This window comes from Lepus europaeus, chromosome 15 (genome assembly GCF_033115175.1).
Source record: "Lepus europaeus isolate LE1 chromosome 15, mLepTim1.pri, whole genome shotgun sequence".
Taxonomy (NCBI): domain Eukaryota; kingdom Metazoa; phylum Chordata; class Mammalia; order Lagomorpha; family Leporidae; genus Lepus; species Lepus europaeus.
Window position 1 is genome coordinate 71,132,404 of NC_084841.1, and position 26,948 is coordinate 71,159,351.

Genomic DNA, 26,948 nt, shown 5'->3' on the forward strand with positions numbered 1-26,948 from the left:
CTCTACAATGATGCTTCCTTCCTTCCTGCTTCCTTTGTTTTCCTCCAAGTGTTAAAAATTATGTAACATTTCATTTATATAGAGGTTAGTTTTCTAATGTCTATAAACTAAAGCAATTGAAAACAAGCCAAAAGGAAAAGAAAATACAAAGTAAAAAAACCTGTAAATCATCAAAAAAATAGTATTTATAGCACTGGCATACTTAATATACTTTAGCTTAGAACTTGCAGATCTTATATTTTGTGTAGAATATATCATGTTTGACAACATAATTGTGGGAGGCAGCGTATTAGAAACTAATAAAAGCATATTCTCAATGAGAGAGTGAGCAAGAATCAGTTTTCAGGGAAGTTAAGCAAATGAGGACTGCTTACTAAGAGAAAACAGTTTAACACAGGTCACTCCTTTAAGCCACATTGTGGTAATTTGCACCATCAAGTTCTCTATTTTACTGACTCACTTTCTAAAATGGTTATATGAACTACCATTAAAATGAGTAGCTCTTCCTACATATTAGAAGTTTTAGCTGAAGTAGATATTATGTGGAAAATATATAATAGCATCTCATAAATTGTCTAATTCAAGGAAGTTTCTTGAATTAAGCTCTTGGAACGCTAAACTCATCAGGTACTGCTTAGCTGGTAGCTCTATTTCAATGTGTGTATTGAAGTTTCATGGGATAGTAACCTTTTAACTTCGAGAAAACATGCAAAATGATTGCAATATCCATGCTTTTCTAGGCCCAAAGACAATTTTTTCACTTTCAATCTTTTCTTTCTTTCTTTTAATATTTATTTATTTATTTAAAAATCAGAATTACAGAGTGAGGAAAGACCTTCCATCTGCTGGTTCACTCCCCAGATGAACACAACAGGCTGCGGTTGGGCCAGGCTGAAGTCAGTAGCCAGGAGCATCATCTGGGTATCTCACGTGAGTGGCAGGGCCTGTGTACTTGGGCCATCTTCTGCTGCTTTTACCAGGACACCAGAGGCAGTTGGATTGGAAGTAGAGCTGCTGGGACTCAAACCGGCACCCATATGGGATGCTGGCGTTGCAGGCAGTGCCACAACGTGGGCCTCCACATGTAGTATTTTCAGAAGTGGAATGTGTTTTGCAACTCTTCACATTTTCTACAAAATCAGGGGTTGATATTTTAGGAAAATACACAAAGATATATTAATTTTAATTTAGTTGGAGCAAAACTTGGAAACAACTCAGTAGCCATCAGTATGGAAATGATTAAATAAGTGATTGTGATGTCATGCCATGGAACTCTATCAAACATTGTGTTGTTGCATGAAGACGGAGAAAGTGTGATGTTTACTAAGGTTCAGTGTGGAAGGCAAATACCCACTCTTTCTTTCTTTTTTTCCTAAGATTTATTTTATTTATTTGAAAGAGTTACAGAGACAAGGAGAGGGAGGTCTTCCATCCATGTGGTTCACTCCCCAGATGGCTACAATGGCTGGAGCTGAACTGATCTGAAGCCAGGAGCCAGGAGCTTCTTCCAGGTCTCCCACATGGGTGCAGGGACCCAAGGACTTGGGCCATCTTCTACTGATTTCCCAGGCCATAGCAGAGAGCTGGATCGGAAGAGGAGCAGCTGGTACTAGAACCGGCATCCATATGGGATACCAACGCTTCAGGCCAGGGCTTTAACCCACTGTGTCACAGAGCTGGCTCCCCACTATTTCTTAATTACATAGACTATAATTCTGGTGGCTGGATCATAGTGTCCTCTATTATGTAGTAAAAATCTCATGACTAAATGTATATCTGAAAAAATATATATCTGAGTTAACATATGAGCATATGCTAAACATATGCAAATACATAATATGTAAAACACGTAGAAAACATATGCATGCTTATATAATGGATATAAATATATATCTCGTGTATACATATGTGTAATACATATACATCTTAAGTAAATATAAACATATGTATATGAAACTGAATAAATATTTATATTATAAAGATATAATTAAGTCATTTATCCTGGCTTTAAAAAATAAATTTATTATAAAAATAGAAAAAGCAATAATTTGCTAGTAAAATATTTAATGAGGCTACAGTTAAGGAATTAATAATTAAAAGATGTCACTTCTGTTAGTTAACAGATTCTAGCTCTACAATAACTTATAAACTTAACTTTTGAGAACTAGGAAGGAACTTCTGTAATCATTCTCTCCTTTAGGGCGGTCACCAGTCACCCCCGGCCATTGAGCATGTGAAATGTGACCAGTCCAAACTGACGTATGCTGCAGATACAAAAACACACACTAAATATGTAAGACTTCATAGGAAAGAATAATGTAAAATATCTCATTAATAAAAACTTTAAAATATTGATAATGTATTAAAATGATAATATTTTGGACATATAGTTGAAATAAAGTGAAATATGTTGTTCAAATTAATTTTACCTGTTTCCTTTTATTTTTAAGGTGACTTATAGAAACTTTTAAATTACAGTTGTTCAGTGTTGCTGAGGATGTAGAGAAATGGTGACCCCTTATACCATTGATAAGGGATGTAAATTGGAATAGTCATTTTTGGAAAGCAACAGGGAGGTTTTCAAAAAATTAAAAATAGAACCAACCATTTGATCTACTAATTCCACTCTTGGATATATATCCAAAGGAATAAAAATCACAATCTTAAGGAAACTCCTTTATTTCCATGTTCTTGCAGCATTATTCACAATAGCCAAGATATGGAAATAACAAAAGTGTTCATTGATGTATGGATGACAAAAAAAATGTTAAATACATTATATATTTATATGTATGTTTTTATAGTTTAGCCTCTGAAAAGGAATAGTGCCATTTGTAACTACATAGATGAATCTTCAGGACATTATCTTAAGTAAGAAAAGCCAGTTACAGAAAGTCAAATACTACATGATCTCGTCAATACATTTGTAATGTCTTTAGACATTGCAAATGATCTCTGGATGTCTGTGGGCGGGGTGAGGGTGGGAGGGCAGCACTGAATTAGAACAAAGCTAGAATTCCAACCGCCTCCCTGTACTGTTTTTTTTTTTCCCCTTGAAGAAAGGACTTAACTTCCCTGAGTCATGAAAAACCAAGAGAAATGTCAATTTCAAGCATGTTGATATATAGGGAATAGGAACACAACAAACTATAGTTATCTTCTTTGCTTTCTCTTTGTTTTCACTTTTTGAAAACCAAGAAGTTATCATAGATTCTAGAAATGGAAACATTATACTAAGAAAGCAGTTTACCTTGTAGGATTTTAGTGTGGTAAACAATGAGATAATTCTAAGCCAGAAATAAACCCAAGCAGTAAACACTGGAAGAAAAAATTGTGATTATTTTAAAATATTTTAGGTTTTATTTTAATTAAATTATGTTGTAGTTTAATTATGATATTTACAAGTTTGAAATTTAACAATTTTACAGATTTGGTTCATTTTCATTTATATTATTACCTCTGATTTTCACAACATACTTGTGAGATATATAAGGCAGAGAGAATCCTCATTTATAAATAAAATAAGGATTTTTTTGGGTTCAGAGGACTCAGTTGACTTGTTAAAGATGTTTGGTTACTTATTGTGGCAGGTGGATCTTGTGTTAGGTTTCTAATTCCAAAGGTAGTATCTCCGATTTTATTTATTTATTTATTTTTTTAAAGCAAGTTTATTTATTTATTTATTTTTTATTTTATTTAATGAACATAAATTTCCAAAGTACAGGTTATGGATTACAATAGCTTCCCCCCCCCCCATAACTTCCCTCCCACCCACAACACTCCCCTCTCCCACCCCCTCTCCTCTTCCATTCACATCAAGATTAATTTTCAATTATCTTTATATACAGAAGATCAATTTAGCATATATTAAGTAAAGATTTCAACAGTTTGCACCCACACAGAAACACAAAGTGTAAAATACTATTTGAGTACTAGTTATAGCATTAATTAAACGCCTAAGAATAATTGTGTATTAACTACAGAGTTCAACCAATAGTTTTGCTTTTTTTTTTTTTTAGAAGCTCCATTTATTTATTTATTTATTTATTTTTGACAGGCAGAGTGGACAGTAGAGGGAGACAGAGAGAAAGGTCTTCTTTTTTGCCGTTGGTTCACCCTCCAATGGCCACCGCGGTAGGTGCACTGCGGCCGGCGCACCGCGCTGATCCGATGGCAGGAGCCAGGTGCTTCTCCTGGTCTCCCATGGGGTGCAGGGCCCAAGCACTTGGGCTATCCTCCACTGCACTCCCTGGCCACAGCAGAGAGCTGGCCTAGAAGAGGGGCAACCGGGACAGGATCGGTGCCCCGACCGGGACTAGAACCCGGTGTGCTGGCGCTGTAAGGCGGAGGATTAGCCTGTTAAGCCACGGCGCCGGCCTCAACCAATAGTTTTAAGTAGAACATAAAAAATACTAAAAGGGTAAAGTATTAAGTTCTTTTTTTTTTGTTTGTTATATAGTTATTATCTTCGATTTTTTAATAACTGCCATTTACTAGACTCAATCTATTATTTGAATACAAAGCTGCATTTGTAGTTAAGTATAGAGTATCTTTAAAGATTTTAGTGTATATTTACTGCTATATAATTCAACTCAAGATTTGAGGGGGATGAACAGACTGGCTTGTTTTTTCAAATGCTTCTTTTTGAAAATTTACAAAAATTATACTTAAGTTGCCATTTAATAAAGGTTATGAAAGAAAGCTACACAGAAATACAGGGTGGACTCTTGCTCAAATTTACAAGGCTCTGTGCAGATGAATGGATAGCTTTCCTTCTTTACAATGAACACGTGCTCTGGATCACAGGGAAGAGCTTTAGATCACTAGCCAAAAATCTGCTTTCTGAACTGAAACCAGTCACTTTCGTTGTAACTAATGTTCTATTTCAGTAGCCCTATCTGGTGGTATTTTGTCAAAAATTACCACTTCACTGTCCTAAATAGTCAGACAAGAGTCCTTTGGAATCACATGAGAAATGTTGATAACAGTAATAAGGAAAGTTGAAAAACGTAAATATGTTAAAAAAAAAAAAGATATCTCAAGTCAAAACTGTATTCCTGGAACAGAAAAGGTTATGAAGGATGGAAAAACACAAGGTTACTTAGTTCTAGAATAAGGACAAATGAAAATGTTCTAATGAGTTAACCTCAAAAACTCACTGATCCAAGAAAAAATATTTTGGGTTTAAATGTTAGCTTAACTGGAGAAATTTAGAATTCCCTTTGTGACTCTACTGGGAGGAAGCTCCCTGATCAAAACAACCTGGTTGTTTCAACAGGGTCAAGAAAGGTTGACAGCTCATGGAATGTGCTCAGTCATGGGTCTGAGCTGCATATATAGAGATCACCCCAAATGGTATTTCTGTCAAATGAAAAATGATCCTGCAAAGGTGAAGGAATGGAGAAGGGGAAGGAAGGTAGGAGGAAAGAAGGGAAAAGAGATAACGTCCCTGATCAGTTTGGTTCTAAAGGGTAACGGAAACATTTCTATACACTGTGAGTATTTTGAAGACAAGTCTTTATGCAAATGTTCAACTACCAACTGAATCTTAGTATTATCTGTAAGGGACAAGAAGCATTTTGAAAACTGATAGTGCACACAATCCTGAAAGCTAATTTTGCCCACGTGGTACCTGTTTTCATTTGTGGTTCTTTTAGTCCTCCCTTTCCATTTCATTGTCACTTTCTCTTAACCCATTCTCCAACCAAAATATCTACTTAGTGAAAAGTACAGACAAGCTCTTTTGAACAGATGTTATTGAATTATTTTAGGAATTTGATATTTCAGATTGTAAGATTCATATTTACTATTGGAAGCATGGGGTCAAGACCACAAGAAGAAAGGAAGTTTGAAGGATCCTATGGTTCATCATTAAATGCTTTCTTGAGGCTCTCCCTTCCCTCTTTGTCCACAACAGTCTTTGCAGTCTTTTCGCTGTTTCAAAGTGGCCTGTAGAGGCTGCATCATCCACATCTGTGGTTCTCAAGCTTGTCAGCACACTGGAATTAGTGAGAAATTTTTGAAAGAAATCATTCCTGAGTCTAACACTCCGAGATTCTGAAACAACAGACCTGGATATTCAAACCTTTATCTTCCTCAAGTATTTCTAATATGAAGTCAAGGCTAAGTATTTCTGGTACAGCCAGTGATCTGAAGGCAAATGTAGAAGTGAGGGCAATTTTCTGAGGCTCATGAGGTTATAACCAATTATAAGTGAACAAAATAGTGAGTCTTTTGCTAACACGATTCAAAAATAACTCTTCAGATACAGGACTTAGAGCAAGGAGTAATGGTCTGGATAAACCAACCTGGGAGTCAATGTTTCACCAACAATGCTTGTCAAGGAGCTCCCAGTTAGAACCTTGTTTGCACAGGCTTTTGTTTGAACTTCTAACCACTTTTAAACTAGCATTGATCATTGATCTTTCTTATTGATTTTTAGTTAAATTCTGCTGTCAGAGATCACATTTGATATGATGCTAACATTTTAAATTTGGTTGATATTTAAGTATGACTGAGAATATGACCTAGCCAAAACATAATTTGTAGTCTCCTGTTGTTGGGTAGAATATATAAAAATGTCAATAGGTCAAGTTGGTTGACACTCCTGTTCAAGTTTTCTATGTCCTTGTGATTTGTGAGTATTGGTTTATCAATTCCTGGGAAAGAGGTTAAAATTGCCACCTACATCTGTGGATTTGCCTGCAAGCATTTTTCTTTTAGTTCTACCAGTTTTTGGTTTATGCATTTTTCAGCTGTGTTACTACAGGAATACTCTTTTCGGATCATTTTCATTTTCTTGTGGAATGCTTTTGTACTCAGATTGACATTCTTGTCCATATGTATGCCCATGAATTTGCTCTTTTTGTATCCATCTAACAATATTTAAAAAATTTCATTTATTTACTTGAAAGACAAAAATAGGCACATGCACACACACACAGATCTCCCATTTGATGGTTTACTCCCTAGCTGCCTACAACAGCCAAAACTGCATCAAGGAGAAGCCAAGAACTCAGAATTCAAAGCAGTTCTCCCACATGGGTGGTAGGGACTCAACTACTTGTGCCATCACCTGCTGCTTCCCAGTGTATGCTTTAGAAGGAAGTTTGAGTCCTGAGAAAAGCCCGAACTTGCACCCAGGTACTCCAAAACGGGATGTAGCGATCTTAATATGGAATCTTAACCACTATGCCAAATATCAGCCTGAATCTTTGCTTTTTTGATGGAGTGTTTAGACCATTTATTTAATTTTTTAAAAAGATTTATTTATTTATTTTGAAAGTCAGAGTTACACACACACACACACACAAAGAGAGAGCGAGAGCGAGAGCGAGAGCGAGAGAGAGAGAGAGAGAGAGAGTGAGAGCGAGAGGTCTTCCATCTGCTGGTTCACTCCCCAGATGACCGCAATGGCCAGAGCAGGGCCGATCGGAAGCCGGGAGCCAGTATCTTCCGGGTCTCCCACGTGGGTGCAGGGGCCCAAGGACTGACCTATGGCACTTCCATTTGCGCTGGTCTGGTGCTCTCCGGTTCGCAGCCAGCAGAGAGGACTTCCTGCATCCCCTCCCCCGCCCTGCCCCGGAAGGAGGAGAGGGCCTGGACGTTCTCCCAGGGCAACGGAGCAGCGTTCTGGTGCGGGCGGGCTCGGGCTGCAGGTACCCGTTGTGGCCCAGCCCTGCGAAGCCCACGTCCCGTGGTCTTGGAGTCGCTGCTGGCGGCGGAAGGCCAGGGGCCCTGATCCCCCTGGTTGGTGCCATGCCTGGGGCCAGGAGAGGATCGGTATCTCATGTGGAGCCCAAGGCCTTGGCAGGTCGCCCCAAGGCTGAGGGCGCCAGGGAGACCCCAAAGGCCTGGAAGAAACCTCCCTACCTGTTCCCACTCAGCGTGATGAGGTTGGGCAATATCGAAATTAGAGAGCGGCCCCCTGCTCCGGAGACGGAGACGCTCCCAGAGCCGGAACAGAGCCCGGAGGAGGGCTCCTGCGGACTGGGCTGTGTCAGTTCCCCGTGCTGTCAGCGTTTGAATGACATTCGCTGCTTCATGGTTATCTACTTCATCCTGGTCTCCTCTCAAGGTGGGCCCGAGGGGCAGGGGCCTCCTGGGGAGGGCAGGGGGGAGGCAGCCAGCGCCCAGAGGCCGGTAGGATGGGCGAGGACGCCCTGTGATGGCTCCAGCAGGAGGCTTGGGTCTCTGTTCTCAAGCTGTGGGCGGAATAGTGAAGCAATTGACCCCTGGCACTTTCAGGTAGGGCTCCTGTGGTTGCAGCTCCTCCTGGGCCGCCCCAGTGACACGTTGTTGGGGGGGAAGGGGCCAGGTCTGTGGATGGGTTGGCTAGGTTGAGGGGCTGTTGAGTTATTTAAAGCATTGGGAGCCAGTGAAAAAGCTGCACGTGAACCATGTGATAAGAACAAAGAAACTGTCATTTATTTGTCTTGGGATGCTCAAAGGAAATTCTCCGAGGGAGAGATGATTGAATTAAATCGTGATAGTTGGGTGGGCCAACTATCTGATGGCCAGGGACTTTGAGAATAAGGAAATGAGCAGGGGCCTGCACACTTTGTTTCTGAATCCTAAATGACAAGATTGGCTGCCTAATGATTTCTTAGCATCAAAACAGGATAAATAGTATTTCTGTTATTCACTGCCTCTTCCCAGGCCCTGATGGAGTGACCAGGGCAGAGAAACAGTCAGTAAATACGTATTCCAAACAAGGCAAACCAAAAATACACATTGAGTGCATAAAAGAGTAAGAAAAGGAGGAAAAGACACATTGTGGCTCCATTTGAAGAGGAGCCTGAGAACTCTGAGAGGCTCCCCAGAGGACCCTCCCCAGCCTGCTGGGTGGGGAGAAAGAGCTGCAAGCATTATCTCACTTAATGCACTCCCATTTTTCAGTGGGCAGTGAACAGTAGGTTTCTGAGCAAGCAGTTGCTATTGAATGGGTTTCGCACCATCACTTAACCTGATTATATACAGGCCATTAGCTCAGTTTGGGCATCATACTGAGACTTCCATTCATAAAAATGATATGTCTCTGTGTTTATCTATTTATCAACTTGTCTCTTTCTTTCCTTTCCTCCTTTTCTTTCTCCCCTTTGCTTTACATAAATATTATCTATCTACCATAAAAATTCACCCTTTTAAAAATGATGCAATTGAATTTTAGTAAATAAATACAGGTGTGCAACCATCAGTGCAGTGACGCTTTAGTCTTTCTGTCTGTATTCCTTTGCAGTCTGTTCCAGCTTCCATCTCACACCTGAGGTATCAAGAGACCTGCTCACCTGCATTTTCTAGAAATTCATATACGTGGATTCATAGATTGTCTAGTCTTCTGTGTCTGCCTTCTTTTGATAGCTTGGTGCTTTTGAGATTCAGCAACTTTGTGTGTATTAACAGGTTGTTCTGTGTTAGTGGCATCCCATTGTATGGAATTGGCACACTTTATCCACTCAGAAGTTGACTGGATATCTAGGTTGCCTCCCACTCTTTGGCTAGAGTAAATAATATGGCATGATGTGGAGTAGGGAATACAAAGATTTGGGAAGACAGGGATGTTGACTAGACATACTACTTGTTACTCGCATAATCTCTCTCATCTCTTTTCCAGTTATATTCCACAAAAAAAAGCCAAGAAAATACTCCCTTCTCTAAGGCACTGAGAGGTGCATTTATTAGAGCAGGATTTGCTTCTTTGGAAAGCTTTGTGTTTGCTCTTCTTTTAGGCCAGATGAGATTGTAAGGGATATTGTCATTGAGATGGGTTCTCGGATTCAGTGGAGTAGCAGTAACAGTTTTTTGTTTTAAAGGCTATTTTTCCTGGTATTAATAAAGTCACTGTAGTTTTATTTTAATTACTGCTTCCCCAGCTTATTGTTCCATTGTTCTTTCTACATGGCTAGTCTATTTGTGGTGTGTTTCATTATTTCCTTCTGATTTGTATTCTTCTCTCCTTTGTTCTAAACACTTTGAGATTATTTTTCTCTTAAATGTCTATCTTAAGAAGGCAACTTGGACTATTAATTTTATAACATTCTTATTTCTAGTTGGTCCGAGAGCTGTGGGTTACTGTTAAGCTGTTTAACATTCTTATTTCTAATATTGGCTCAAAGTTGTAATTTGCTGTGCAAGTACAGTTCTAGCAGTATTTTTTTTTTTTTTTTGACAGGCAGAGTGGATAGTGAGAGAGAGAGAGAGAAAGGTCTTCCTTTTGCCGTTGGTTCACCCTCCAATGGCCGCCGCGGTAGGCGCGCTGCGACCTGCGCATCGCGCTGATCTGATGGCAGGAGCCAGGTGCTTCTCCCGGTCTCCCATGGGGTGCAGGGCCCAAGGACTTGGGCCGTCCTCCACTGCACTCCCTGGCCACTCAGAGAGCTGGCCTGGAAGAGGGGCAACCGGGACAGGATCGGTGCCCCAACCGGGACTAGAACCCGGTGTGCCGGCGCCGCAAGGCGGAGGATCAGCCTAGTGAGCCGCGGCGCTGGCCAGTTCTAGCAGTATTATAAAATTTTTAATAATTCTGTGTTTTTATTTGATCATTCATTTCACTTACCTATGAGCAATAATCAATGACGACATTATTGCTGCTGTTAGTTCAAACCAACAGTTATTGATTAGGTCAATAAATAATAAGAAAAACAAAAAATTCTTGTTTTAAATATTTATTTTATTTATTTGAGTTATAGTGAGAGAGGGAGAGACAGAGAGAGAGAAAAGGAGAAAGAGAGGTCTTCTGTCTGCTGGTTCACTCCCCCCAAATGACCACAATGGCCAAGATTGGGTCAGGCCAAAGCCAGGAGCCAAGAACTTCTTCCTTGTCTCTTTAGTAGGGGTAAGAGCCCAAGCATCTGGGCTGTCTTCTGCTGCTTTCCCACATACTTTAGCAGGGAGCTGGATAGTAAATGAAGCAGCTGGACTCCAACTGGTATCCATATGGATGCCAACACTGCAGGCAGTGGCTTTACTTGCTATGCCACAATGGCGGCTCCTACTTTTTCTTTTTTTTTTTAAGAAAACTTTTACTTAATAAATACAAATTTTGAAAGTACAACTTTTGGATTACAGCGGTTTTCCCCCCATAATCACCCTCCCACCCACAAAGCATCCCATATCCTACTCCCTCTTCCATCCCATTCTTCATTAAGATTCATTTTTAATTATCTTTATATACAGAAGATCAACTTAGTATAAACTAAGTACAGATTTCAACAGTTTGCACCTCATAGACACACAAAGTATAAAGAACTGTTTTAAGACTATTTTACCATTAATTCTCATAATACAACACTTTGACACAGATCCTACATGAGGAGTAAGTGCACAGTGACTCCTGTTGTTGATTTAACAATTGACACTCTTATTTATGACATCAGTGATCACCCAAGGCTCTTGTCATGAGCTGCCAAGGCTATGGGACTCCTACGTTTTCTTAATTCTTCTCTAACATTCTTCCTTTCTTTATGTACATATGATTGTGTGACTTACATTATTTTCTCCTTTTTTCTGAAGAAATTCTTTTGACTTTTCTTAACTGGCAGATCTGCTTGTTATAATTTCCCCAATTTCTGTTTGAAAAGATCTGTATTTTCCCATCCCTTTGAAAGATAATTTCCCTGGATGGTGAATTCTAGCTTGATTTCTTTTTCTTTTAATGCTTTAAGTATTTTACCCCAGTCTTTTTCTGCTTGCAGGATTTATCTGATTCTTACCCTTGATCTTTGACAGATGAGCAATTCATTCCCCCCCCCCCCCCTTGGCTTATTTCAAGCCTTTCTCACTGCCTTTGATTTTTTTTTTTTTGACAGGAAAGTGAGAGAGAGAGAGACAGAGACAGAGAGAAAGGTCTTCCTTTGCCATTGGTTCACCCTCTAATGGCCGCTGCAGCCGCTGTGCTGCGGCCGGCACACCACGCTGATCCGAAGGCAGGAGCCAGGTGCTTCTCCTGGTCTCCCATAGGGTGCAGGGCCCAAGCACTCGGGCCATCCTCCACTGTACTCCCTGGCCACAGCAGAGAGCTGGCCTGGAAGAGGGGCAACCGGGGCAGAATCTGGCGCCCCAACTGGGACTAGAACCCGGTGTGCTGGTGCCGCAGGCGGAGTATTAGCCTATTGAGCTGTGGCGCCAGCCTCTCACTGTCTTTGATTTTACACAGTTGTAGTATGATATGTCTGGATAAAATATTCTGCACTTTTAGTGTGATTTGCCTGGGTGTAAATGTTATGGTGTTTGTGATTTTTTTTTTTTTTTTGGACAGGCAGAGTTAGACAATGAGAGAGAGAGAGACAGAGAGAAAGGTCTTCCTTCCGTTGGTTCACCCCCCAAATGGTTGTTATGGTTGGCGTGCTGTGCCGATCCGAAGCCAGGAGCCAGGTGCTTCCTCCTGGTCTCCCATGCAGGTGCAGGGCCCAAGCACTTGAGCCATCTTCCACTGCCTTCCCAGGCCACAGCAGAGAGCTGGACTGGAAGAGGAGCAATCGGGACAGAATCCGGCACCCCAACCAGGACTAGAACTCAGGGTGCTGGTGCCGCAGGCAGAGGATTAGCCAAGTGAGCCGTGGCGCTGGCCCTATGGTGTTTTAATTTCCTGCAATTCTAGGGTCATGTGCCTGCATGTAAATGCTCTGCAGTGTGAGGATGATATGCCTAAGTGTAGATGCGATGACTTATTCTCCTTTGGCTTCTTCCTCTGAGCTGCCTCAGTCTGTGCTTTGATATCTTTCATTGGTTTTGAGAAATTGTCAGCCATTTTTTAAAAGATTTATTTATCATGGAGAGGGAGAGGAGGAGGGGAAGAGAGGGATAGAGAGAGAGAGGGAGAGGGAGAAGGAGAAGGAGAGGGAGAGGAAGAGGGAGAGGAGGAAGAGGGAGCTCTCTAGATCCTGTCTACATATAGTGTTAATGAAAGTTTACCTTCAGGGAAGGTTCCCTGGTCAACAAAAGTGATCTGGATCAAGTGTCTAAAATTAACTCTTCCCAATACTGAGTGGTTGAGCAAGTGTTTGGTGCTGCTGGTTCTGCTATTCACTTGGTATGTTCACCAGCTTTGCCATGGCCCATGCTTCAGCATGCAAGATTCATGGTCACCAGGCTGCCTGTTGGTAATGTTTCTATGTGTAATAGATCCTGAAAAATAAAGTTAGAGTCTAAGAGAATAGTCTAAGCATTCTTGCAGCCATGGCATTTTCATTTATCGGATAGTGTATATTATCATCATTTATTAATTTTATTGTTTGACCTTGCTTTTTTATGTTCCAATAAACCCCTTTAACACAGTGACCTCAAATGTAGCACATGGCATATTTAGGAAAATTGAAGACTTGCACATTGTTAACATTTACTATTTATCAAAGAGCCATAGTGATATGACTGACCACATGAAAATGGTTCAATGGAAGTCCTTGGCTTGTAGCGACAAAGGAGCTATAAACATTGCCTATAATAAAGTTATTATTTCTAAATAACAAAGTTCTTATTGAAGGCAGGACTTTAGGAAATGAAATAGCTGCTACAATAGACTCCTACAGTAGAAACTTGAACTTTACAAAGATCCTGGGGCTTGCCCGACTGCTTCTGACTGCACTGGGAATTACAGAATGATGAGAAGTTTAGGTCATGGTTAGCAAGCTTCTGAGCTTCTTTCAGGGTTCTCTAAGGCTCTCATCATATTTGTCCACATGCTGTTTATTTTGATAGTACTAAACAGATTCCAGAGTTACAACATTAGTTGAATTCATAGGCATATTAGATCCCTTATGTCAAACTTGGGGTACTTATTTTAGAGCTAAAGGCATTTAGGCAGAATTTGGTGAATCTGAGGATTGGAACCCCCAATTCCTTAACCTCTACTTCTAGTAGGAACAACTATTTCTCTTTTATTTAAAGAGAAGATAATATCTTGTTCAAAAACACTGAATTGACCTCCTGAGCCTCCCCATCACCCCTTATTGTTTCCAGACTCTATTAGAGTTAGAGCCAGCATCCCCAGAAAGTCTGTCCTGGGAGGATACATCCTGCCCCTTCGGTGATGTTTCTAGGGAACAACTGGTTTGTTGCATAGTAGAGTGAGTTGGGATCTACGAATGTGAGTTGGGATCAAGGATCATATAGAGTTACCTCTTCTAAAATGAAGGAAAAGTTTCTTCACTTGCAAAGCCCTTTATTAACAAAGAGACAAAGTTTTTTGGTGGGCCTGTTTATGTTTTGAAGGTGGAAGTATGATATGATAATATTATAGTTCCATCAGGAGAGGTCCTGAAAATAGAGGAAAAAGGAGACCCTCTCAATGGATGAAACACTGAATAGTACATTGGAGTGTCCATGTTGCCTAGATACCATGTTGACCATTACCTGATGGTTTGACTGTTTGTGGCTTGGAAGGCCAGATCATGTTATGTCTTTCTAGATGGGATGAGTTATCACCCAAAGAAATCCATTGCTGAGGAGGCTCTCAATAATGAGGTCCTGCCTCTTTCCCTATACATTCTTTCTTGTTTAATGGCCTCTTTTTCTTAGGGACAACTACATAGAAGATGGAGGCTCACAATAGCTGAATGCATGGCCTTACCTTCATCAGAGCTGGCTGATTGCACTACTGAGTGGCTGCTTTGCAGCCAGGAAAAGTCAATGCAGTTTAGGAAATGACCCTATTTTTTGGTGAAACAAATCAGTTACCTGGAGATGGTTTGATTATGGATTTTTGCCTGTGCTATGGAATGAGCAATAGTATCTCTTCAGAGAAATACATACTTACTTTGGATATAGGTTCTCCTTTTTTTTCATCATATTTCTGCCAGCACTACCATAATCGGACTTGATGAATGCCTTATCCACCATCATGATCGTATTTACCATCGCATTACTACTAATCAAGGAACTGATTTTATAGCAAAAGAAGTATAGCCAGAGAATCATGTTAATAGAATTTACTGATCTTACTTCATATCTCAATAACCAAAAACTCTTAGCCTTATTGATAATTATAATGGCCTATGGGAGACTCAGCTAAGATCCCAAGTAGTAGACAATGATCAACAATTTTTTTGGGCTGTCATATAGGATTAGGGATCTACTTTGAGATAGCAACCTATATGTATGTTAGCTGGGATCAAGGGGCAGAGATGGGGTGAGTAATGGAAGAAAAAAGTTCTAAATATCGACTGTGATCTAACAACCATTTTGAGAAATACAATTTGTAGCAGCTATGGATTTTTCTCTTACCTATTTATGTGTACATAGGCAAACATATATATACATTTGTTGTGTGTATACGTGTTTATGCATGTATATACAGTCATACACTACACAAAGATGTTTGGTCAATGATAGAATGCATGTGATAGTTGTCTCAGCAAAATTACATTGTCTAGTGGTGTCATAGCAATATTAGTATACTCTATGATGGTTGCACAAAGATTAAATCACCTGATGTTGCATTTCCTAGTCATTAAGCAATGTATGGTTGTGTTCTAATTCTTTATTTTATCTCTGCCTATTTCATTTTTCCATTCATATTTTACATAAAGCAGGTAGCTTTGTAAATTTGTTTCTGTGTTACTGAGAATTCCTGAATTAGAAGGAAGAACTAATATCTCCCAATCTAGAGATGGACAGCGACTGACAGAAATTATTTCTTTCCTGTATTATTCACCTTGATCCCATCCAAAGTGAGAGTTGAAGAAAATTCTTTCCCTGGTGCAGTCAAGTTTCAACCTCTTGTTTTCTGCTGCTATTGTTCTGTTAAGTGAGTTTAGGTTACAAGTATGGCTTGTGATTTTTCTGGCAATTCAACCTCTAAGAAATTTAATCAGGCTGTGATAATGTTTGCTTAATAACTTGCAGTTACTTTTAGCTTCTAGGTTAAGGAGAATCTATTCTGGTTGGTGGAAGCTTTGTCAACCTTAGCCTAAAGTGGATATAGTGACTGACTGGGCTATGTCTCTTGTTTTGGGGAAAGAGTGGTAGCATGTTCGCGAACGTCAGTCGGAAGCATATTTATCTAGTGTGAAAGTTGACGTGGGACGAAAGGAGAAAATAGTACTTTCAAGGATGAAGTGTACACATTATTTGTCTGTTGGCTGTAACCTCCATTGCCTCCTTCTTGACTTGCTCTTATTTGTAAGGGGAGCAGCAGGCTGCAAAGCTTGTTTTCCTTATTTCCATGACCACTGAATTCCTGTTGGCTTTCACGTAGGGGTTACTAATGAGAGACTGTGGTAGATTTGAAAAGGGGCAGAGGGAAGCCTCTTTCCTTCCCTCCCCCTTTTCTCTGGTTATTCCTGGCAGCAGAAGCAACGTAGGTACTTCCATCAGTAGCACTGTGCTCGTGGGGTCTGGCTGTAGCAGCAGAAGCAGCTGGTGGTTGTGAGCCGGCTGTCACAGCATTAGGGAGCATGTGGGCCCCAGGATCCTACAAAAAGAGGTCGTGACTACCCTGTCAACAATAGCAGCAGCCCATGCTACAGCAACTATGGTTACATAGATGTTATGAATTTTGACTAGTGGCTGGCACCGCGGCTCACTAGGCTAATCCTCTGTCTGTGGCGCCAGCACCCTGGGTTCTACTCCCGGTTGGGGCACCGGTTCTGTCCTGGTTGCTCTTCCAGTCCAGCTCTCTGCTATAGCCAGGGAAGGCAGTGGAGGATGGCCCAAGTGCTTGAGCCCTGCACCCGCATGGGAGACTAGGAGGAAACACCTGGCTCCTGGCTTCGGATCAGCGCAGCGTGCTGGCCATAGTGGCCATTTGGGGGGTGAACCAACAGAAGGACAACCTTTCTCTCTATCTCTCTCACTGTCTAACTCTGCCTGTCAAAAAAAAAAAAAAAAAAAGAGGAAGAAGAAAAAAAAAGATGAATTTTGACTAGTAACCACTTTTCCTTTTCATTATGGAGATCAATTTAATTTTTTTTCAAACACTTAGTCTGGCTATTTTTCTCCTGTTTGGGTGCCAAGTGATAGAAATGCACATAGTATGGTGCCATTTATTTAATATTAAAGAAAAGGAAAAACGTATCTCTACTGTTTGAGGGGGTGTATATTGTGATGAAAATGTTAAACATAGAAATGGAAAATTTCGAATACAGGATACTGGTTACAGAAGGGAAAGAAAAGAACGTGTAGGACCTCAACTATTTTGATATTTTCTATTCTAGGTGACATATAAACAAAAATTTAATGTATCATTTACTAATTTTTAATAACTAAAATATATATTATAGTAAATAATACTCAGTGAGGTGAGTTTATACAATTAGTATTCTTTAGGAAATTGCTTGTAGAGATAGCTTAAAAATTGGTTTAAAAATTTAATTAGCAAAATTTCATAGAGGTTAAGTCCTATTAGCGTTTTAGAAAGGGAACCATTATGTGCTTACAGGTTTTAAACTTTCATAATGAGGTAAAACAAATATAAATCAGGTTAAATTAAGTTTTACTTTATCATATTTATAATGGTGATCTTTTTTTGTATCTTAAAAAGTACATTATTGCTTTCTTTTGTTCCTTTTTACATTTTAGGTATTGTGTTTGGTCTTGTAGATCTGAGCATTAGCAATTTTCAGAAGAACTATCATCTGAAAACTTTTGAAAGTATAGTACTGACATCCAGCTATGATATTTCATCTTGCCTGGTAGCAATATTAATAGCATACTATGGAGGGAGAGGAAACAGAACAAAATGGACTGCATATTCCTCCTTCTTCATAGGACTTGGATCAATTTTACTTGGTCTTCCGCACTTGCGTGGTGAAAACAATCAATCGAAGCTAAACATTGAAGGTAAGATTTTAAAAATATAATGACATATGCCAAATCAATACTCATTTAAATCATTGGAACTTTAAAAAGATTGTAATACCTGTCTGTCTGTTTGTATATCCATCCATCTATCCATCCACACAGGTTTATATGACAAAGTATCCCTATTAATTGTGACTCTCTTTAAACATATATATAATATTCATATACCCTTTCATATAATAGATGGACCTAGAAAGGAGAAAGAATATTTTGGGATAATTATTTTGTGAAACTGTTCATTCATTTATTAAATATTTATTTATTTATTTATTTATTTGAAAGGCAGAGTTACAGAGAGGCAGAGACACAGAGAGAGAGGTCTTCCATCTACTGGTTCACTCCTCAGAAGGCCACAAATGCTAGAACGGGGTCGATCTGAAGCCAGGAGCCAGGAGCTTCTTCCAGGTCCCCCATGTGGGTTCAGGGGCCCAAGGGACAACTGTAATATATTAATATATTTATATCCTGTGTAGTCAATGTTAAATAATATGTTGTTATGTCAGTCTGTGAGGCATATGATATGCATAAATGAGAGTGCTTGTAGACATTCAAGGAAAAGTGGAATTAAAACATAATTTCAATTTGGTGCAAGAAAAACCTTTGAAAGTCACACATAACTTTTTCATAATGCACATTTAAAAATACTCTCATAGATATTTCCAACAGTTTCATTGTATTTATGGAATAGCTTCGACTGGTGCCGTGGCTTAACAGGCTAATCCTCCGCCTTGTGGCACCTGCACACTGGGTTCTAGTCCCGGTTGGGGTGCCGGATTCTATCCCGGTTGCCCCTATTCCAGGCCAGCTCTCTGCTGTGGCCCAGGAAGGCAGTGGAGGATGACCCAAGTCCTTGGGCCCTGCACCCGCATGGGAGACCAGGAGAAGCACCTGGCTTCTGGCTTCGGATCAGCATGATGTGCTGGCCGCAGCGGCCATTGGAGGGTGAACCAACTGCAAAAAGGAAGACCTTTCTCTCTGTCTCTCTCTCTCACTATCCACTCTGCCTGTCCAAAAAAAAAAAAAAAAAAAAAAAAGAATAGCTTGACAGCTTGTTGAATTGGAAGATGACTTATAGGAAGAGTGGGATAGAAAACATGTCATTCTTGTTACCCTAAACCTTGGTCTGGTCAGAAAGGGTTAAAAGTTAGAAAACACTGTTTAATACATCTTAAAAATGCTAATCAGATCTCAATATGAATCATGGGAGTAGAATTAGCACAATCTTCCTTTTGTGTTTTCTTTAGATTATATATATATTTTGTTAGTGACTATTAGCACAGAATTATCTAACAATACCTATTTAGTATATTTATTGGGTGCCTCTCATTTGTACTAGAGTAGGAGAAATAAACAGTCTTTGCTACAGAAGTGCTCATTTCCTACACCTCTCTTTGCATATATTTCACTTATTGTGTTTGAAATTTAATTCTTACACAATGACTTTTTCTGTATTCACGTGTAGTTCACACACACACACACACACACTGACATGTTTACATTCTCTTAGGTGATTCTTTTTCTTCCACCCTTCTCTTTTCTGAATATCTCCTGAATGTTTTTACTCCTACTCTGCCCTCTGCTTTTATTTTCCAGTCAGTTACCTGTTACACTAAGCTTCCCTTATGAGTTGTTTGAACCTTGGTGAAGTCCATTTGCCCCTATTTCCCCTTCAAAATCACGATAGTTTTCCATACTGATGATAGGTTGACCTTCAATTTCTGTGCCTCAACCAATGTGTATGAGGGATCCTCAAAATGTTCATGAAAAAATATAATTTAAATTTATTTTGGTAGAAAATTTTTTGAATATTTCTTTTTTAAAATCTGTAATTAGTTTTTAAAGATTCAGTGTGGTTTGTAGATAAAATTCTAGAAATATAATGATATTCTCTCTGTCCGTCCCTTTTCCCTTTCTTTGTTTTCTTTTAGTTTTTGAGATAACATGTTTAAATTTACATTATAGTAAAAAGGCTTAATATTTCACTGAATAAGAAGTTTAAAAAGTGAAAAACAAAATGACCCAAGGTTAGTGGGAATATAAGACAGCGTATATAAACAGCAGCTGAATGTAAAAATGAACATGCCACCCATATACAGAAAATTTTAAAGTGATCACAACTCATTACAATTATAGTAGTATAACATTCGTAACCACTGGTTTCACAAAGGAATGAAAGTTTTACAAAACTGAATTTGTTGCTATACTGATCTCTTTTTTCTTCTTCTTTTTTCAAATTTTAGTTTTCATATATCAGGGAGAACATGTGGTATTTGTCTTTCTGGGTCTGGCTTATTTCATTCAACATGATGTCCTCCAGTTGTGTCCATTTTGCTACAAATAGTAGACTTTCATTCTTTTTTTACAGTTGCATAATATTCCATTGTGTATGTATACCACATTTTAAAAAATCCATTCATCTGATGATGGGCACCTTGGTTGATTCCAAATTTTGGTGGTTGTGAACAGTGTAGCTATAAACATGTGGTACAGTTATCTCTTGGATACTTTCATTGTGTTTAAGTCTTTTGGGTATATACCTGGTAGTGGGATTGCTTGGTCATGTGGCAAGTATATTTCTAGTTTTTTAAGAAATGTCTACATTGTTTTCCACAGTGGCTGCACACTAATTTACATTCTTTTTTTTTTAAAAGAAGCATTGTTCTTTTTTTTTAATTTTTTTTTTTTTTTATTTTGACAGGCAGAGTGGATAGTGAGAGAGACAGAGAGAAAGATCTTCCTTTTTGCCATTGGTTCACCCTCCAATGGCCGCTGCGGCCAGCGCATCGCGCTGATCTGAAGCCAGGAGCCAGGTGCTTCCCCCGGTCTCCCATGCGGGTGCAGGGCCCAAGCACTTGGGCCATCCTCCACTGCCTTCCCGGGCCATAGCAGAGAGCTGGCCTGGAAGAGGGGCAACCGGGATAGAATCCGGCGCCCCAACCGGGACTAGAACCCGATGTGCAGGCGCTACAAGGCAGAGGATTAGCCTGTTAAGCCACGGCGCCGGCCAAGAAATGTCTACATTGTTTTCCACAGTGGCTGCACACTAATTTACCTTCTAACCAACAATGTATAAGTGTTCCCCTTTGTGCACCTCCTTGCTAGCATTTGTTATTCTCTATGTTTGGGATTTTAGCCATTCTTACAGGGGTGAGGTAGTTCACTGTGGTTTTGATTTGGATTTCTCTGATGGCTAGTGATGTTGAGCATTTTTTCATATATTTTCTGGCCATTTTTATTTCTTATTTTAATAAGAGTCTATTGAAATCCTTTGCACATTTCTCAGCTGGATTTTTTTGTTGTTGTTTAGTTTTTTAAGTTTCTGATATATTCAGGATATTAATCCTTTGTTGGATAGATGGTTTGCAAATTTTTTTCCCCATTCTGTTGGATGTCTCCTCACTCTATTAATTGTACCCTTTGCTGTACAAAAGTTTCTGATTTTCATATTGTTCCACTTGTTTAGTTTTGATTTTGTTGCCTGTGCTTTGGGGGTCTTGTCCAAGAAGTTGTCCCCTATACCAGTGTCTTGGAGTGTTTCCCCTACATTTGCTTCTAGCAGCTTCATAGCCTCAGGTGTCACATTTAAGTCTTTGATTCATCTTAAGTTGATTTTTGCACATGGTGAAAGTTATGTCTAATTTTATTCTTCTACATATATACATGCCAGGACCATTTGTTGAAGAGTTTAACTTTACTCCACTGTATGTTCTGAGCACCTCTGTCAAAAATCTGCTGGCTATATGCACGTGCATTAATTTCTTTTTTTAAAGATTTTTTTTATTTGACAGGTAAAGTTATAGACAGTGAGAGAAAGAGACAGAGAGAAAGGTCTTCCTTCCATTGGTTCACCCCCCAAATGGCTGCTACGGCCAGCGCACTGCGCCGATCCGAAGCCAGGAGCCAGGTGCTTCCTCCTGGTCTCCCATGCAGGTGCAGGGGCCCAAGCACTAGGCTATTCTCCAACTGCCTTCCCAGGCCACAGCAGAGAGCTGGACTGGAAGAGGAGCAACCGAGACCAGAACCTGGCGCCCGCCCATATAGGATGCCAGTGGTGCAGGCGGAGGATTAACCAAGTGAGCCATGATACCGGCCCCCTTAATTTCTTGGCTGTCTATTCTATTCCATTGATCTAGGATCAGTTTTTAAGCCAGTATCATGCTGTTTTAATTATTATGGCTTTATAGTATGCTTTGATGTCAAGTATTGTGATGCCTCCAGCTTGATTTTCTTGTTCAGGATTGCTTGGTCTTTAGTGATTTCAATTGAATTTTAGGATTGTTTTTTCTAATTTTCTCATTGGTATTTTGATAGGAATTGTGTTGAATCTGTAGACTGCTTTAGGTAGTATAGACATTTTAACGATATTGATTTTTCCAATCTATGAGCAAGGAATATATTTCCATTTTTCTGTGTCCTTGATTTTTTCATCAGTGTTTGATAATTTTCATTGTGGAGATCTTTCTCTTCTTTGGTTAAATTTATTCCTAAATATTTCATGTTTTTGTGGCTACTGTGCACTGGATTTCTCTTTATGTAAGTTCATCATCAGCATACAAAAAAACTACTTTTTTGTATGTTTATTTTGTAACTTGCAACTTTAATGAATTGGTGTATCTAACACCTTTTTGATGCAGTGTTTAGGTTTTTCCATGTACAGCATCATGTCATCTGCAAACATGGATAATTTGACTTCTTCTTTTCCACATTTAATGCCCTTTATTTCTTTCTCTTTCATGATTGCTCTTGCTAAAACTTCCAGTACTGTATTGAATAAGAGTAGTGAAAGTGGACATCCTTGTGTTGTTTTAGATCTGAGGGGAAATGTTTTGTTTTTCCGCACTCAGTATGATATTGTCTGTTGGTTTTTGATATATAGCCTTTATAATTTTGAAGAATGCTCCTTCTATACTTAATTTCTGAAGGGTTTTTATCATGAAGGGGTGTTGAATCTTAACAAATGCTTTCTCTGCATCTATTGAGATGACCATATGGTTTTTATTCTTCATTCTATTGATGTGATTTATGATATGTGTTTATTTGCAAATGTTGTACCACCCTTCTATTTCTGGGATAAATCCCACTTGATTGTGATGTATCATCTTTTTGCTGTGGTTTTGGATTTGATTTGCTAGTATCTTTTTGAGGATCTTTGCATCTATGTTCATTAAGGGTATAGATCTGCTATTTTCTTTTTGTAGCATGTTTTTGTTTGGTTTTTGTATTAAAGTAATGTTGGCCTCATCAAAAGAGTTTGGCAAAGTTCCATCCTGGTAAATACTTTAGAATAGTTAGCACAGTTTTGGAGTTGCTTCCTCTTTGAATGTTTTGTAGAATTCAGTTGTAAAGCATTCAGGTCCTGGACTTTTCCTTAATGGAAATCTTTTGATTACTGCTTCAATTTCATTTCTTGTTATGGGTCTGTTTAGATAGTCTATATCATCTTGATGCAATCTTGGTAGGTTATATGAATCCAGGAATTTATCCATTTCTTTAAGGTTTTCCAGTTTATTGGCAAATAGTTATTTATAGTAGTTTCTTATGATTCTTTGTATTTCAGTGATGTCAGTTGTAATGTGTTTTTTTCATCCCTAATTTCATTTAATTTTTTTTTCTTTTTTTGTTAGTCTGGCTAGAGATTTAAGTATTTTGTTTATGTTATCAAAAAACCAACTTTTTGTTTTGTTGATCATTTGTGTTTCTTAGATTCAATTCCATTTATTTCTGCTCTAATCCTTATTATTCCTCACCTCCTGTTAATTTGGGGTTTGGTTTTTTTCTTGTCTTATATGTCCTCAAGATGCATCATTAAATCTTTGAGACATTTCTCTTTCTTTAAATGTAAGAACATAATGCCATACGTTTCAGTCTTAATACTGCTTTTGCTGTGTGCCACAGGTTTTGATATGTTTTCATTTTTATTTCAAGAAAATTTTTCATTTCCTTTTTGATTCTTCAGTGACCCATTGATCTTTTAGTGGCTTGTTGTTTAATTTCCAAGTATTTATGAGTATTCTATTGTCTTGTTGTTGACTCCTAGTTTTGTTTATGATTGAGAAGACACATGGTATGATTTCAATCTTTTTAAATTTGCTGAGACTTGGTTTTTGACCTAATTTGTGGTCTTTTCTGGAAAGTGTTCCATGTGCCAATGAGAAGAGTATATATTCTGTGGCTATTGGGTTAAATGTCCTGTGATTGTTTGTTAGATCCATTTGCTCAATAGTATGTTTCAACTCTGATGTATCTTTATTGATTTTGTTTTGTCTGGATGATCTGGCCATTGATGAGAGCGGGTTGTTGAAGTCAACTGCTATTATTGTATTGGAGTATACCTCTGCCTTTAGGTCTAACAGTATTATCTGTATATATGTGAGTCATCCTGTGTTGAATACATATATTTTCATGATTCTTATGACTTCTTGCTGAATTGAATTTTTATCAAAGTATACTGTCCTCTTTATGTCTTTTTATAAGTTTTGATTTGAATCCTGTTTTATCTGATATCAGGATAGCTATGCCTGCTTGCTTTTGGTTTTCATTTGCCTGGTATAACTTTTTCCAACCTTTCACTTTCAGCCCATGTGTATCAATGTTTGTGAAGTGAGTTTCTTGTAGGCAGCATACAGTGGGATTATGGTTTTTATCCATTCAGCCAACCTAAGTCTGGTGAATTTAGTCCATTTACATTTGAAGGTAGTATTGATAGATAAGAACTAAGACCCGTGATTTTGTTGCCGGATGTTTCTACCTGCTTTTTTAGTGGACATGTTGGTGCCATGTGTATTTTCAACAGACAAGGAGCAAGAAGTCTATCTGCTGAGTCACTCCCCAAATGCCCACAGCAGTGGAGTCTGAGTTAGCCAAGAGTCAGCAATCCCATCCTGGTCGAGGCCTGGTCCTGACAGAGGCCTTCTCAGGCACTTTAGCAAAGAAGTGGTTGGGATGCAGAGTAGTTGGCCATGAGCTGGCACTCTGATATGGGATGTCATCTTCAAAAGTGGTGGCTTAATCCACTATGCCACAATGCTGGCCTCCCAAAAACTGTTATGGTGCAGAAAAAGTGTACTATGAGAAATTATGCATGGGTTCTGCACTAGTGTGTGTGTGTGTGTGTGTGTGTCAAAACGAACTCAAGTGAAAGCTAAGTTTTCTGTACTAGTTCAATGTGTCACATTCTGATCTTTATTCTACAGCTTAAATTTAAGTGAGTACCCACACATACCCATGGTTTCTGTACACTGTCCCTTTATGGAGAATTCCCTTAACATCGCTGGTCCAGCTCTTTTGTTACTCATGTAACAAAGACAATTTCTTCCCTTACACTATGACCTCCAGTGTAGTGATTCTATTTATTTATTTATTTATTTATTTATTTATTTAACAGGTAGAATGAGAGACAGAGAGAAAGGTCTTCCTTTCCGTTGGTTCACTCCCCAAATGGCCACTATGGCCAGTGCTGTGCCGATCTGAAGCCAGGAGCCAGGTGCTTCTTCCTGGTCTCCCTTGTGGGTGCAAGGGCGCAAGCACTTGGGCCATCCTCCACTGCCTTCCCAAGCCACAGCAGAGAGCTGGAGTGGAAGAGAAGCGACTGGGACTAGAACCCGGTGCCTATATGGGATGCTGGCGCCACAGGCAGAAGATTAACCAAGTGAGCCACGGCGCTGGCCCCCGTGTAGTGATTCTTTCTTCCTCTATCATATGCTACCTTTATTTATAGTTTATATTTATTTATAGTTATTACTTCCTTTATTTATAGTTTATATTTCTCAGTCAACCTTCAGTACAGTGATATACTTTCCCCATGTATTAGATAGTCCCTGTTTCTTCCTTTTGTTTTTTGATATTTGCTGTTCCTTATCTGAAGTATTATGTTCCAGACTCTAATCATTGTCCTAAAGCTCTCTTGTCTCAAGGCCCTTTTTTCATCTCTGGCCTGTAAAGCTTTTGACCCCAACATACATCTTTTATCTTAACAGTACTTGGACTGCTGATTAGTCCTATAATGAATTTGTGCTGTCAACCTCATTTTGTATTCTCAGTTGGACCTGTTCACCTGAAAACCTTTTTTTAACCTACAAGAATTTTAGACTATTTGCTTAGTTCTTCCATGTAGGATAGAAACTACATATTGTGAAAGAAAATTGATTTAATTTTTTTAAGAGATTTTTATTTATTTATTTGATAGGTAGAATTACAGACAGCGAGCGAGAGAGAGAGACAGAGAGAAAGGTCTTCCTTCAGTTGGTTCACCCCCCAAATGGCTGCTATGGCTAGAGCTACACTGACCCGAAGCCAAGAGCCAGGTGCTTCCTCCTGGTCTCCCATGCGGGTGCAGGGCCCAAGCACTTGGGCCATCCTCCCCTGCCTTCCCGGACTACAGCAGAGAGCTGGACTGGAAGAGGAGCAACCAGGACTAGAACCCAGCACCCATATGGGATGCTGGTGCCACAGGTGGAGGATTAACCAAGTGAGCCACGGTGCCAGCCCCGATTTAACTTCTCAATGTAGAATTTATAATTCCACCTATATTTGCATGTTGACATGCTTGACTTCTTCCTTCCTGTTAAAGCAAGAGCCATGTCCTTCTGCTAAATGTACCCGCTCTCTGGCTTCTTGGGGGACTTTATTCCATTGGTGATCACCTTTCGGAAAATTCTCCACATCTGTTGGTGTCCACTTGTTGGTCCTCAAAGGTGCCACAGTTATCCCCATTCTTAAATAATAAAATAATAGTAAACATAGATCAGTCCTTTTTTATGTTACTTTATCCAAACTCTTCAATTTCACTGACACATATTCTGAAAAAATTGTTCATGCATCCAGATGTTTATCTCCCCTATTCTTTATTTGGCTCGCTTTAACCTGTTTTGAATCCAGAGTGGTGTAGAAATTTTTACCAAGTCATCAACACAATTAGTGCAAATTGATATTATAAAAATCATATATTTCTTCAACTATCACCAATATTTTGTAATATTGACTAATTTCTCCTTCTTGAAATTCTTTGCTCTATTGGTTGCTATTTCCAGTGGTCATATAACTTATAGTCCATAATAAACTTTTTAAAAATAGCATTAAATTATTAGTTTTATTCTACTAGTGGAAAACATTATTTTTAAGAAGTAGGACAGTAGGATGTTCAGTACTGTGAC

The 26,948-nt window shown here is 39.1% G+C and overlaps 1 protein-coding gene across 1 annotated transcript in view; it reads left to right on the plus strand.

The window, feature by feature from the left end:
• Positions 1-26,948, plus strand: part of SLCO6A1 (solute carrier organic anion transporter family member 6A1) — a 138,109-nt gene that overhangs the window by 43,932 nt on the left and 67,229 nt on the right. Inside the window, exons 2-3 of the mRNA XM_062211958.1 lie at positions 7,541-8,077; positions 17,515-17,775. Coding sequence (XP_062067942.1) covers positions 7,541-8,077; positions 17,515-17,775 — 798 coding nt within the window. The remainder of the gene's footprint in view (positions 1-7,540; positions 8,078-17,514; positions 17,776-26,948) is intronic.